Source organism: Littorina saxatilis, linkage group LG15 (assembly GCF_037325665.1).
Source record: "Littorina saxatilis isolate snail1 linkage group LG15, US_GU_Lsax_2.0, whole genome shotgun sequence".
NCBI lineage: Eukaryota > Metazoa > Mollusca > Gastropoda > Littorinimorpha > Littorinidae > Littorina > Littorina saxatilis.
In genome coordinates, this window is record NC_090259.1 from 45,957,989 (window position 1) to 45,973,187 (window position 15,199).

General features: G+C 43.0%; 1 protein-coding gene and 2 long non-coding RNA genes across 3 annotated transcripts in view; all 3 read right to left on the minus strand.

The window, feature by feature from the left end:
• LOC138949474 (uncharacterized) overlaps positions 1 to 6,507 on the minus strand; it is a 51,523-nt gene extending 45,016 nt beyond the window's left edge. Inside the window, exon 1 of the long non-coding RNA XR_011450295.1 lies at positions 6,285 to 6,507. This is a non-coding gene — a long non-coding RNA (uncharacterized lncRNA). The remainder of the gene's footprint in view (positions 1 to 6,284) is intronic.
• A 936-nt stretch (positions 6,508 to 7,443) lies between these two features.
• Positions 7,444 to 11,806, minus strand: LOC138949467 (uncharacterized). The gene is made up of 2 exons (XM_070321295.1): positions 7,970 to 11,806; positions 7,444 to 7,786 (listed from the first exon to the last, which is right to left on the minus strand). The coding sequence occupies exon 1, from the start codon at positions 11,597 to 11,599 to the stop codon at positions 8,435 to 8,437; it is 3,165 nt and encodes a 1,054-aa protein (XP_070177396.1). The 5' UTR covers positions 11,600 to 11,806; the 3' UTR covers positions 7,444 to 7,786; positions 7,970 to 8,434.
• A 2,388-nt stretch (positions 11,807 to 14,194) lies between these two features.
• Positions 14,195 to 15,138, minus strand: LOC138949468 (uncharacterized). The gene is made up of 2 exons (XR_011450294.1): positions 14,721 to 15,138; positions 14,195 to 14,537 (listed from the first exon to the last, which is right to left on the minus strand). It is a non-coding gene; the product is annotated as an uncharacterized lncRNA (long non-coding RNA).
• Between the last annotated feature and the right edge of the window lie 61 nt (positions 15,139 to 15,199).

Consider the following 15,199-nt stretch of genomic DNA (forward strand, 5'->3'; position numbering starts at 1 on the left):
ACGAACGTGATGTGCACAAAGTCGGCAAGAAATCGATTTGCAATGCTCGTACCAAATGACGACTGACAGTGACGCTGATGGGGTCTATGTCGACCAAAAGAGTGGGATTCCCTGTAGGTCGAGTTCCTGTAGGTGGATTCCCTGTATACCTAAGACTTTAAAATTGACAATCTAGTATACAGGGAATCCCACAGGGTGCAGTTTTTCAATAAAACTTGCAAACCATACTCGAATTTCTAAGAAATATCAAAACAAGTCGCGTAAGGCGAAAATACAATATTTAGTCAAGTAGCTGTCGAACTCACAGAATGAAACGCAATGCCATTTTACTCGTAGCATCGTCAGGCCACCGCTCATGGCAAAGGCAGTGAAATTGACAAGAAGAGCGGGGTAGTAGTTGCGCTAAGAAGGATAGCACGCTTTTCTGTACCTCTCTTTGTTTTAACTTTCTGAGCGTGTTTTTAATCCAAACATATCATATCTATATGTTTTTGGAATCAGGAACCGACAAGGAATAAGATGAAAGTGTTTTTAAATTGATTTGGACAATTTAATTTTTATAATAATTTTTATATATTTAATTTTCAGAGCTTGTTTTTAATCCGAATATAACATATTTATATGTTTTTGGAATCAGCAAATGATGGAGAATAAGATAAACGTAAATTTGGATCGTTTTATAAATTTTTATTTTTTTTTACAATTTTCAGATTTTTAATGACCAAAGTCATTAATTAATTTTTAAGCCACCAAGCTGAAATGCAATACCGAATCCCGGGCTTCGTCGAAGATTACTTGACCAAAATTTCAACCAATTTGGTTGAAAAATGAGGGCGTGACAGTGCCGCCTCAACTTTCACGAAAAGCCGGATATGACGTCATCAAAGACATTTATCAAAAAAATGAAAATAAACGTAGGGGGATTTCATACCCAGGAACTCTCATGTCAAATTTCATAAAGATCGGTCCAGTAGTTTAGTCTGAATCGCTCTACACACACACACACACACGCACACAGACACACACACAGACACACACACAGACACACGCACATACACCACGACCCTCGTTTCGATTCCCCCTCGATGTTAAAATATTTAGTCAAAACTTGACTAAATATAAAAAGATCGAAAAACATCAAATTCTAACGATGTCGCTATATAAGCATCACGTGACTTTCATTGATATTAGCAAAACGCTACAGGAACTACACCCTGTGGTATTCCCTGTATACAAGATTGCCAATTTTAAAGTCTTAGGTATACAGAGAATCCACCTACAGGAACTCGACCTACAGTGAATCCCATTCTTTTGGTCGACATAGACCCCAACCGAGCGACAGTGACCTCGAAACATGATTTGCTCAGTGTTTGACTAATTGTTGCTGAAAATGCGCTGTAATCGAATTTGAAGCCTTAAAATTGTGGAGAAAAGTGCAGTGCACATACAATTTTTTTGGTATCTCTTATTTTCTCTATGTGAGCCTTGTAAGTGTACAAGAGGGAATACAGTACGAATTGCCCGTGCGTGAGCAGGGAAAGTATGTCATTTTAAGCTGACAACTTCTGTGCGGCCAGATTGGAGTTTTACTCTATTCCTTAGCAAAACTTTTGGGTACTAAGCGAGTTAATCGTTTTCCCATGTGTTGCTGCGGTGAGACCTGTCAGGTCCAGAGAAGCCGACTGACCACAGAGAGGCCTTTGTTCTAGTTCCCCCATCTCCGAAACATCCGGCCGAGATGGCGGCTAATTGACTGGACTTGCACCCCTCGTAGTTGTACAACAAAGTGGCTCGAGTTTGAGTTTTGGGATTTCTTTTGCCCTACCTTTTCTGATCATGTCTGAAGTACATGTTTTCTGATTCTACACACACACTGGCACACACACACTGGCATACTCTCTCTTTCTTTCTTTCTCTCTCTCTCTCTCTCTCTATTACCCTCTCTCTCTCTCTCTCTCTCTCTCTCTCTCTCTCTCTCTCTCTCTCTCTCTCTCTCTCTCTCTCTCTCTTTTATTTTGCCTTTTTTTCCTCAATATTCAGGCTTTTATTCGTATATTCCATACATGTATTCATTTATTCAGTAGAATGTATATATAGGCTTTATAGGGGGATGGAAGCACTTGCTAATGAGTGGGAGTGTGTATGCGCGTGGTGTGCACGAGGATGTATGCACGTGAGTGATATTTGTAAATGTGTATTATGATAATATCATCTTTGTATAAATTTATATTATTGAAATTGTTATATCTCGATGTACAGCGCTAAGAGCATAGTTAAATTTGTGAAGCGGCGCTATATAAGCTATTTTTATTATTATTATTATTATATATATATGGCTAATGCGAATGTACAAAGACGATTGAAACTGGTGTGTGCAGACGGTTTTTCAGGTTATGGCAATGGCCGTTGGTGCTTTGAGCACGAGTTGTTTTTGCGGGTCAGCTTTTATGGGCATAGATTTGCCGTTTGATATGAACGTTCAGTGTACGTTTTGTGTACAAAAGAGAAAGAAGAAGTATTGTTGTGTGTGACATAATTGCTCAGTCTTTGAGAGACAGTTTGTAATAGGAAGTTTTGCAGTTCGTCTGCATTTTTGTCTACCGGCTATGTGAGGTAGTCGTTTAATGACATATGTGTGTACAGCATTGTTCATGTGGGTTTTCTTAATAGAAGAGTGTTTGTGTATTTTTGAGGAAGTCTACCTTCAGTTTGTAAGATCGAGGCTGGCAGCAGGCTCGGAGCCCTCCACCTCCCCTCCCTTTTGCCCCGGCGCTGCCAGAGCGAGATTCTCATTGGTCCAACTAGGGTGACGTGGGAGGAAGCCTTGTTAGCTATAAAAGCCAGTGTCCTCATGAGGTCGGGAGACGTGTGAGAGAGTAGGGTGCTAAATAAGTGCCTGAAGCATGCGTCCCCCCTGTTTTAGAGTCAGGGTCATCAAAACGACCACTCGGGGAGAGATATATTGAGCTGGGTAAAAGGTGCGGGAACCTATGCCCTATGCTTGGTGCCTCTCCCTGGCCGATCGAGTTGCGTGTGGTTTTGTTGGTATGTGTGCCTGACCTGATAAACCACGTCCTCAATACGCAGCTCAGTCCAGTCCCACTTGCAATAGTGAACAGTGCGCGCTGTTCACTCGGTAACCTCGAGGCAATTAGAGTAGTGCGCGCTACTCTAAGGTTTCCAACAGCAGTGATCGAGCAGCGTCGCTCGATTGTCAAGTGTCCAGGCCCCGAACCCCTGCCCAATTTTTCCTGCAGATTAGGACTTAGGTTTTGTTTTTGGAGAGTACGTTAAGTCACCAGGGTACCTGCGGGCCATGCCCGAATTTTCAGCAGTTTATAAAAGACTTAGATTTTATTTGTTAGTAGAGAAGGAAAGACTGTATTAAAGCCAACCTAGATTCTTTATAGATATATTTTCAATGGAAGAACCCATGTATGTTTTACTAGAGGAATACCCGGCTTCGCCGGGTGAATCGCGAGACAGAGACAGACAGCGTGGCGGTTCGCCGTCTTAGCACGTGTGAACATTTTCATCCACCAGTTTGTGCCCACTCAAAGAAAGGCAAGAACATACAGAGAGACAAAAGCCGCCAGACCCCATCACAAACAGAACTCTACAATCCACAGGTGTTGCCTGGCGAGCTAGCTATAAATAGCTAGCTCACAACTTCTAAGGCGAACAACTGTGCAGAGTCTGCTGTGAAGGGCGACGGTAGTCTCCCTGTCACACTCGACCCCCTTTGAATGAACTTTGTCCCCAAAGTTCCGAACCATGGACCCGCCAAGCTTAGGTCCCTCCCAGGTTGGTGGAATGGGAACAGCACGAAAATGATTCAGTGGCCTGAACATTTCATGTCGAGTCCCATCCCTGTCGACGACGCCAAATGTAACCGAGTGCCGAAACACCACAATCACCTTTGAAGGCGAAGTCCACTCAAACGGGATTGAGAATTTTAGAGCTTATTTCTAAGCCCTATAATAACTGTTATGGTTTCTCAAAGGAAGACCCGAACATACAGACACACCAAAGCCGCCAGACCACATCACAAACAGAACTCTACAATCCACAGGTGTTGTCCACACACACACACACACACACACACACACTGACACACACACACACACACACACACACACACACACACACATACACACACACACATACACACACAGAGAAGCCGTATATAAATATGTATATCTATATCTATAAATATATAGAGATAGATGACAGTGTATTTTTCGCGTGGCTATAAATTGATTCGACCTTTGCACTTTTACAGTGAGGACAACTTACGGGTGCAAGGAAAGCGTTCTGGACAGTGCAGTGACATTCTAAAAATAGTAACGTAGTAACGGGAATATGGATTGACGCCACACGAAGGAAGGGAGATAAACGCAAAACACTGGAGAAGATAAGGAAGAGTTACTGGGAATGGATCTGGGAAGATGAACAGAACAACCAAAATCGGTTCAGCGCTGCGCGCTGAGAGCACGTGTTGAAAATTCTCATCGACCAGGTTGTGTCCGGGGTCTAACTGAATATGCCCACCAAATTTGAAGCAGATCCATCGAGAACTTTGGCCGTGCATCGCGAACACACACACACACAGACACAAGTCGTATATATATAGAGACTAGATGAATATAGATGATTGTTGTTTTGGTCTGAATACAATTTGGAATCTTACTACACTCTTGTTGATTTTACATTTTGTTGTCAGAATCTATCAACCGACATCTTAGTTCTGTAATCTATCAAAAGCCAGCATCTTTCACTGTAGCCATGAGGGCAAAAGAAAGCAGAGAACTTACGTACAGCCTCAAAAGTGCCGAAATATAGCGTTCACTTCACAGTTTGAATAACTGAACATTGAACACATTGGGTGTGGTGACATCATTTCCACCCCGACAAGTTTTGTATAGCTAATTTTGGGCGATGTGAGAAACTGTTTTTAAAGGTCCTTGTCTACATTTTTATGCCGAAATCGCCATTTTACCATTAAAATGCAGAGTCTATTATCTACAAAATAATATCAACAATACACCCCCTTTCGATCAGGAAAGACGAAGCCAGTGTAGCCGTTTGAAAATTCATTGTAGTATTCCAGCGCAGTACTCATAGTAGGATATCCTTATTTGGAAAATGCCAAGCGCAAAACTCCTCTCAAATCCCGTGCATTTCATGCGTTTAAATAAAAGCGTAGACAACGCTCTAGTGTCAAGCTGTTGCTGCACTTGTTTGGGCGTGGCTATAAGCATAGTGACATGAATTTGATTGGTCAGTATTTTTAGGCAAAGCACATGTTCTCAGCAAACAGAAAACAAAATATTGGAAGCGTGAGTCACGTTACCCAAAAATAAAATCTTTTTTTACATATATTTTTTTTTCTATAACTTTTTTCCCCATGGTTCATTCATCATCTGACATAACTTTTTAGCGAAATCTAACCATAAGATTATTGAAAAAAAGCAAAAATGTAGACGACCACCTTTAAGGGGGGAGGAGGTTGAGTTTTCCATTAACATAAATTTTACCTCGTCATCGTTGGAATGACGAAACTCTACTTAAAAAAAACCACAATCGGCAGTTGTCAGTTAAGGTACGGATGACTTGGCAGACATCGGGTATTCTAGATTGTCATCATTTTCACGAGTTTTCATTCAAAAGCACCTGGGAACTAAATCTCATGTTCCCCATTCAATAAATCCCCGGTTACCATAGTTGCAGGAAGCAGGTTATACATGGATACTCAAAAGCAAACCCAATAGAAACGCTCGGGGATTCTTCGGCTCTTTTCATTGGTGTTTCCCCAGAACTAAACAGACGACACGACACTGCTTTGCAAAGTTCCAAAAACGAACTCACAAACTGGCAAAAGTAATCAAAAAACAAAACTACTTCATGAAAGGTTATACATTCATCAAAAACAAATGAAACCTAGCGATATGTTTTGTCTTCTTACCGAGTCATGGATGGCGTGTATCTGTGTTTCGATACACAGACGTTCGGAGAAACACGAACGTCAAGTTCAAGTAAAACGACACCTGACACACAAATTTTGACCCGTGCACAAGACGTTGTATCGATAAGCGAAGCACACATAAGAAACAATAATTTCTTTAATTGGGTATTTAACGTCGTTTTCAACCACGAAGGTTATATCGCGACGGGGCAAGAGGGAAGATGGGATATATAGAGCCACTTGTCAATTGTTTCTTGTTCACAAAAGCACAAATAAAAAAAATTGCTCCAGGGGCTTGCAACGTAGTACAATATATTACCTTACTGGGAGAATGCAAGTTTCCAGTACAAAGGACTTAACATTTCTTACATACTGCTTGACTAAAATCTTTACAAACATTCACTATATTCTATACAAGAAACACTTAACAAGGGTAACAGGAGAAACAGAATCCGTTAGTTGCCTCTTACAACATGCTGGGGAGCATCGGGTAAATTCTTTCTCGTCCCAACCAATATGGGATTCCCCCTAACCCGCGGGGGGTACAAACAATAATAAAAGCAAAGAAAATAGCAACAAGATATGCAAACATCTAACAAAGCCGAGCAAGCAGAATGACAGGTCTCAATGAAAAACAAAGAGGTACCGAGTCGGAAACAAGATCGCGATTATTTCCTTCGCTGCACGACGCAAATCTTCTGTGACCACCAAACGTAGCTTCCACATTCGATCACTCAGCTTACTATTTACAACAGAGAGCCGAGGGGGTGGAATACCGAGATGAACCTGCAGAACTGTGCATCCTCAAACCTGACATTTTCATCCCAACATTTAATGAACTCAAAAACACAAAAAGTTGCTTTCACACGCCATCTTTGATTGCCAGTGGTTATCAAACCGGGACTCGTGTGGTTATCAGCACGGAACCCGTGTTTCAAAGCATGGCTCCCTGGGTTGATTGTGCACTTATTTTCTCACTACCAAAATGATGACAAAAACGATGTTTGATGGTTTGTTGACAGACCAGCTTTTTTGTCGGTCCTTGGGGGGCATATCGACTTTTGTTTCATATTTATTGACCGCGGCCGAAACAAAAGACGATATGCTCCCCCTCGGACCGACAAAAAAGCTGTTCTGTCAACAACCCATCAAACATCTTATAATATCCGGGTCGGAATAAGACACTTTCCACATGGTTAGGTGCCTGCTGGGACCTGTAGGTTGGGTGTACGTGTGGGTGTGTGTGGGCGGGTGTATGTGTTTGTTTCTGTGTGTGTGTGTGTGTGTGTGTGTGTGTGTGTGTGTGTTTGTGTGTGTGTGTGTGTGTTTGTGTGTGTGACGTCTGCTTCTCGTTCTTGGGCTGATCAGTGTTTAACAGAGACAAGTGCAAAGAAGTAATAATAAATTTAATAATTCTGTACTTTCAAAAACATGCACGTGATCATTCTTGCAGACATCAATCCCTTTCTCTTAGAATCTTCAAATGAAAGTTTTATAGATTATGATCTCGCTGATGTGATTTCACACACACGTAACAACATTGTCTTTCTTCTTCTTGTTGCGTAGACGTTTGATATCGAAGCGCGGAACGTACTTCTTCTTCTCGTTGCAAATGTATTTCGGTTTACACAAATGAAGACGTGATGGTGTGTTAATGTTCACAAAATATAAAGTAGACTACTCATCATGAAAAACTCGATCTGAGTGACACTTGGGGACGTTGGTGGTTCCTTCCGTGGTTACCGCTGACGTTGCCCTTCCCACAGTGTTCACACGACATCATTTACACAAGCATTGTACACCCCTGTACACTTGCACCTTCTGCAACACACACGTGCAATATCTGTTATTATCAAGTATGATTTCCATCGATATCATTCAATTTGTTTCTCTAAAACAAACACAGAAACAAGAGTTCACAGACTGACACAAACACATGGAAAATGAACAATACCTGTGTTTTCCTGTGAATCAATAATGTTAACATGTATTAGCGTGTTTTACCTGCGGTTAGTGGACCTTTGGAGATCGCAAAAATGTGGAAATCCGTCCACGGAAGGTGAAACATATGCTAGTGCAATCTATGTGGCTTCGTTGATTGCTGCCATCTTGGAGTCAATGAAACGGTCAGAGCATTGCATCCTAGCAACCTCAACTGAATATATGTACAGTTCATATTCACGAATTAATACCAATGCACGCTGTTTCCTTTTGCTCTCTTCTTTAAATTTCTTTCCATGAAGATAAACAAATTCTTTTCTTGTACGCTGCACTAGTTTTGGACTAATGGCGCGAGCGTTGACGTCATATGTATACAGTGTCGTCATGACGTAGTCTCGGTCATTTAACCTCGTTTTGTGTACGCAACTAGTGAAGTCTCGATTAATATGAGAGAGGGAGTCGATACACGAATTCCATTCGTCACATAACCCCATGGATCAAGATAATTATCCTATCCCAAGTAGATAATTATTCATCGTACGACGCTCTGCTCATATAATCTGCACCGTGGTTGTCCTTCCCGGGGATAACACGTACGGTGAACTCGTATGGCTGCAGTTGGAGGGCCCATCTCATCAGACGAGGGTTGTTCGGTTGTCGTTGGAGATGTTTGAGTGGGCGATGGTCTGTCTCAATGGTGAAGTGTTTCCCGTACAGATACCGTTCGAACTTTCCCACTCCCCAAACTGTAGCTAGGCATTCTTTTTCTACGGTGGCGTACCTACTTTCTGCTCCGTTGAACTTCTTGCTTTGGTACGCAACAGGTCGTAGAGTCTCTTCGTGCTCTTGCATGAGAACAGCACCCATTCCTTTGTCGGAGGCGTCCGTCCTTAGCACGAAAGGTTTGCTGTGGTCTGGCATACACAGCACAGGTTTCTGTGAGATTTTCTCTTTGAGTGTCTCAAAACTCCTTCTCGCTTCGTCGTTCCAGACAAGCTTGTCTGGGTTGAACTTCTTTGTCAGGTCGGTTAACGGAACAGCTATGTTCGCGTATGACTCGATGTAGGACCTGTAGAAGTTGCAGAGTCCTAGGAACGACCGTAGTTCCTTCTTCGTGGTGGGTGGGAGAGCGTCTTGAATCTTCTTGATCTTGTCGCTTTCTGGCCACCTTTTTCCACCTCCCACTTCGTGTCCGAGGTACGGCAACTCTGTGTAGCCTATGTAGCACTTGGAGGGTTTTGCTGCCAAATTGGCTTCTTGTAGCCTCTGTAGTACTGCCTTCAGAGCTGACATGTGCTCTTCCCAGGTTTCAGTTGCTATAAGCACGTCGTCCATGAAGTGGTGGACGTCTTTTCTTCTGATTGGATTGAGTAGCTTCCTCATCATGCGATTAAACACCCCTGTCGCTGTTTTCAATCCAAATGGCATGTTGGCCCAACGAAATTGGCCCGCTGAAGTTGTGAATGCCGTCTTGTCTCTATCTTCCTCTTCTATTGGGATCGCCCAATATCCTTTCGTCAAGTCTAGCTTTGAAAAGTATTTCGCTTTTCCTAAACTTTGAAACAGATGGTCGACATCGGTGATGGGTTCAGCGTCGAACACTACCACGTTGTTCAGAGCTCTCAGATCAGAACAGAAACGGTACTTTCCGTCCTTCTTCTTTATCAGGACGATGGGAGAGTTGTATGGAGAGTTTGCAGGTTCGATGACATGCAACTTCAGCATTTCTTCAATTTCCTTTTCGACAGTTTCTACCATGGCGTGAGGTATGGGTCTGGGTTTCACAAAGACTGGTTTCTTCTCTGTCACTTCAATGGAACATTTTTCCAGGTTCGTCGTCTTTGGAACATCTGTTAGGAACTCTTCAAATTCTTCACAGATCATCTTCGCCTCCTTGACCTTTGCCTCGTCCAATTTCTCGTCGAAATGGATGTTCTTCACATTTTCGGTTCTTTGAGTTTCTAGGAGGGGTAACATCTTCTGAGTGTCATACTTGAAGATGTCATCATCCATCGTGTTGTCCTCTTCCATGACAACAGCCACGACCTCTTCTCCTCCGTCTTCTTCATCACTTTCTTCTTCGTTTGAAGCAGGAACACTCGCTTGGGCAGATGAACTGGGATTGGGAGTGGCGGAACTCAATTCCCGTTCTTGGTACTCCTTGATGAGGTTGATGTGGTAGATCCGTGTTCTTCTGCCAACTTGGATCTTGTAGTCGAATTCATTCAACTTTTCCACAACCTTGTAGGGACCTGACCATGTAAGTTCCAGCTTGTTGTTCTTCACAGGGCGTAGAAGTAGAACCCGTTTTCCGACTTCTAGCGTCCTTGGTTTCGTTTTCTTGTTGAAGAAATGGGCTTGCTTGCTGGCCGCTTTCTTCAGGTTCTCACGTGCCACGTTGCACGTTTCTTCTATTCTGTTCCTGAGGTTGACTACATATTCCGCTGTAGTCTTCTGCTCCCCTGAGATTTCTTCTTCGGTCCATGTTTGGCGCAGCACTTGCATGGGTCCTTTGACAGATCTCCCATACAGCAGCTCAAACGGCGAAAATCCCATGCTTTCTTGTGGAGCTTCTCTGTATGCAAACAGGAGGGCGGGGATAAACGTGTCCCATTCCCTCGGTTGATCGATCGCTAACTTTTTCAGCATGCTCTTCAGTGTGGAGTTGAACCTTTCGACCAAACCATTCGCTTGAGGGTGAAACGGTGCAGTCATATGGTGTTTGATGCTGAGAAAGTCGTTCACTTCTTTCATCAGGTGGCTGGTGAACTGTGTGCCTTGGTCCGTTATCACTTCATCTGGGATTCCCAATCTAGTCCACATCTCCCAGAGAGCTTCAGCTACGGTATCTGCTTGGATGTTTTTCAGGGCTACGGCTTCGGGGTATCGGGTAGCGTAGTCAACAGATACCAAGATGTATTGTTTCTTGCTCTCCGACATAGGTTTGACCGGGCCGATGATATCCACCGCAACTCTCTTGAAAACCGAACTGATGGGTGGCATCCTTCCCAGAGGGACTTTCTTTGTCTGACTTTTCGGTGCAGTTCTTTGGCATGTGTCACAGGACAAGCAATACCTACGAATGTCTCCTGCACACCCTGGCCACCAGAATTCTGCTCTAATTCTGTCAGATGTTTTTCTTTGTCCTAAGTGTCCTGCCATGGGGTGATCGTGACCAAATGAAAGAACTTTGTTCCTGAGTTTCTTCGGAACGATTACTAGTGAACGGTCGTTTCCGTGGCGATCTTTCGTTGTTCTATACAGGATTTCTTTCTTGTATGAATATCGTATCCCATTGATCCCTTCTGGAGAGTTGGCAAATTGCCTGATGGTCTTCAACGAAGGGTCACTTGCCTGTTCTCTCTTCAGATCAGCTGGCGAATACAGTCTTTCTTCTTCCTTGACTCCCTGTTTGTGACTGCAGCTTGGTTTCTGGGCGTCTTCTGTCGCTTGTGCTCTCGTGGTAACAGCAGCTGCTGTCCCAGGGTACCACGCTGGGTCTCGAACAGGATATGTGGGAGTCAATTTCTTCTCTTTACCTAGTCCATACCATTTACCTATGAGGACAGGGTAAATTGGGTCGTCCATCACCGTTACTTCTGTCTCGGAGTCAAAGTAGGGTGAATCGATGTGCACCACGGCGGTGTGGTACATCTTCTTGGAGTCTTTCTCTGCCAGAGTAGTCTCCTTCATTTTCGCTGAATATGCCTCCTTAGGCACAAACTTCTTGCTGACAATGATACCAGTACATCCAGTGTCTCTCAAAGCGTTGACAATTGTTCCATTCAGCTTCACTGGTACCACTTCGGCACATTTCTTTTCCTTGCAATTTCCGCAAAGTTTTTCTAAGAGGATCGGTGTCTCAAGTGTATCTTTCTTCGATGAAACTGCACCTGCTGTGTCTCTCTTGTTTGGACAAAAACGAGAGACATGCCCTTGCAATTTACAAATGAAACAACATCCAGATGCTCGCAGTTTCTCTCTCTCGGCGTCACTCAACTTTGCCTTTAGAGTTTGATTTGCGGGTTTTGTTGATGGAGCAGCTATTCTTGTTTCTTCTTGGGGAGAACGACGTTTTTCAGGCTTGACGTACGTCGATGAAGTTTTGACGTTCGATCTAGATTGTTGATATGTGTTGGCTATCATCCCAATCTCTTTGGCGCTCTTAGGGTCTCTATCCCTAATGTGAACGGCGAGGTCAGGCGGAAGGGTGTCCAACACCTGTTCACGGACCAACAAATCTTTGAGATCTTTTACATCTTGGTCGCATTCTGCTAATTCCACCCACTTGTCTAGATACCGTTCTAGCTTCGTGATGTGCTCTTTATACGTGTCAGTGGCGCTTTTCTTGGTTTGGCGAAACTTCTTTCTATAATCTTCGCTAGTGAGTTGGAAGCCCTCATACAAAGCGTGTTTGAGAGTGTCGTAGTCATTAGCGTCTTCCTCGTTCAGCTTTGAGAAGATGACTCTCGCCTTACCCTTCAGAAAGTACACTACACGTGAAGCTTTTGCTGCATCACTCAGGTTACAGTCTCGAGCATAATGCTCGAACTGATGGAACCAGCTCTCGATGTCATCACGGTCGTCTAGAAAAGGAATCTTGGGCTTGAAACCATCATCTTCGCGAATACGTCCTGGCGAGTTGTTGTTCCTGTTGCCCTCTTGGTTGGCGTTCTGGATTTTCAACTGTTCCAGTTGGAATTGTCGTTCAGCGTCACGTTCTTGTCGTTCAGCATCACGTTCTTGTCGTTCAGCATCACGTTCTTGTCGTTCAGCACGTTCTTGTCGTTCAGCATCACGTTCTCGTTCTTCGCGATCAAGAGTTTGTTGCTTCTCTTTCTGATCAAGAACAAATGCACGCAACTCGGCTCCTTCTAACCCCAACAACTGTCCTTCGGCCATTAGCTGTCTAGTCAACTCTAGCGGATCTACACTTGTGGACTGAGACATATTTACAGGTGACACGTCCGTGCACGCCTGTGGATCAACCTCTTCGTCGTTACGGTTGCTGTCAACTTGAAGAGAGAGATGAACACTCTCTTCTTCGTCAGCAGGAATTGGTAACGAGTCTATCACCTCTTCCCGATCGTTACCGACAGTAAGGGTTTTTCTTCCCTTCTTATCTGTGGTTACTATGGGAAGCGATTTGTCGGCCGGCTGTTTCCGTGCCAACTGGGCTGCGATGGTGGACTTTCTAAAATTATGAGCTGGGGAACTGTCGTCACTCATAAGTCACCTCGCGTATTATTCCAAAACGTACAAAATGTATGTTGCTCAAACACCGTCGAGCTACTAAATTTCGGATCAAATTACAAAAAGAAACAGTCGGGCGGCGCCTTCGTGCACAAAATGCAAGTCCTAGTTTAGCTCTACTTCTACTGTACTTTGAAATAATTCTTCAACGTATGTTACGTTACGTTTCTACACAACCACCCAAAGAGTTATGTTTCCACTTTCTATCGTGAGTCAGTTTACTTCTATCTACTAACGAGAACTTACACTGTAAACTTTATTTGACTCTTTCTGGCGAAAAGATCAATCTTTCACTCGATCGAACGTTGAATATACAAGATGTATCAACTCAACTGTCAATTCGCATCATTTACTGTGTAGATTAATTTACAGCCACTTCTACAGCAAGTAAATACGACTGATATCCACAAGTCGATTATATAGGGCTTCACAGGGAAATACAGGTATTAAATCCTTACCTCTTAGGTACCTGACTCCCACCAACCTCCCGCGTAATTTAGAACAAACTAAGGGGAATGATGGTTCCGATAGTACGTGCAAGAATACTATCACACTGATGAATTGGAACACCACAAATAAAATTGGGAGCTAACAAATCAAAAGTGGTCTCGCTAAATATTGATTTTTTAACGTGTCGTTTCAGCTGACAACACTTCCAGTTTTTATTTTACCGTGTGATAGGGCACACGTTGAGTTATAGATCTGTGATAAGTAATATAACTAAAGGTAAATAAATAAAATTATATGATGAGACGATGGCGATGAAGTACGAACATATACAATACAAATCGACATGCAAGAAACCTACAGCAATTTTGAAACGAGAAAAATTTGGAACGGCTGGATCGAAAGTAAAACGTTGATTCAATATCCCGTGACTCGAGCCCCCATTGTGACGTCTGCTTCTCGTTCTTGGGCTGATCAGTGTTTAACAGAGACAAGTGCAAAGAAGTAATAATAAATTTAATAATTCTGTACTTTCAAAAACATGCACGTGATCATTCTTGCAGACATCAATCCCTTTCTCTTAGAATCTTCAAATGAAAGTTTTATAGATTATGATCTCGCTGATGTGATTTCACACACACGTAACAACATTGTCTTTCTTCTTCTTGTTGCGTAGACGTTTGATATCGAAGCGCGGAACGTACTTCTTCTTCTCGTTGCAAATGTATTTCGGTTTACACAAATGAAGACGTGATGGTGTGTTAATGTTCACAAAATATAAAGTAGACTACTCATCATGAAAAACTCGATCTGAGTGACACTTGGGGACGTTGGTGGTTCCTTCCGTGGTTACCGCTGACGTTGCCCTTCCCACAGTGTTCACACGACATCATTTACACAAGCATTGTACACCCCTGTACACTTGCACCTTCTGCAACACACACGTGCAATATCTGTTATTATCAAGTATGATTTCCATCGATATCATTCAATTTGTTTCTCTAAAACAAACACAGAAACAAGAGTTCACAGACTGACACAAACACATGGAAAATGAACAATACCTGTGTTTTCCTGTGAATCAATAATGTTAACATGTATTAGCGTGTTTTACCTGCGGTTAGTGGACCTTTGGAGATCGCAAAAATGTGGAAATCCGTCCACGGAAGGTGAAACATATGCTAGTGCAATCTATGTGGCTTCGTTGATTGCTGCCATCTTGGAGTCAATGAAACGGTCAGAGCATTGCATCCTAGCAACCTCAACTGAATATATGTACAGTTCATATTCACGAATTAATACCAATGCACGCTGTTTCCTTTTGCTCTCTTCTTTAAATTTCTTTCCATGAAGATAAACAAATTCTTTTCTTGTACGCTGCACTAGTTTTGGACTAATGGCGCGAGCGTTGACGTCATATGTATACAGTGTCGTCATGACGTAGTCTCGGTCATTTAACCTCGTTTTGTGTACGCAACTAGTGAAGTCTCGATTAATATGAGAGAGGGAGTCGATACACGAATTCCATTCGTCACAGTGTGTATGTGTGTTCTTCTGCTTTATGCTACTTCAGAGTAGTCCAGGGTAACCCCC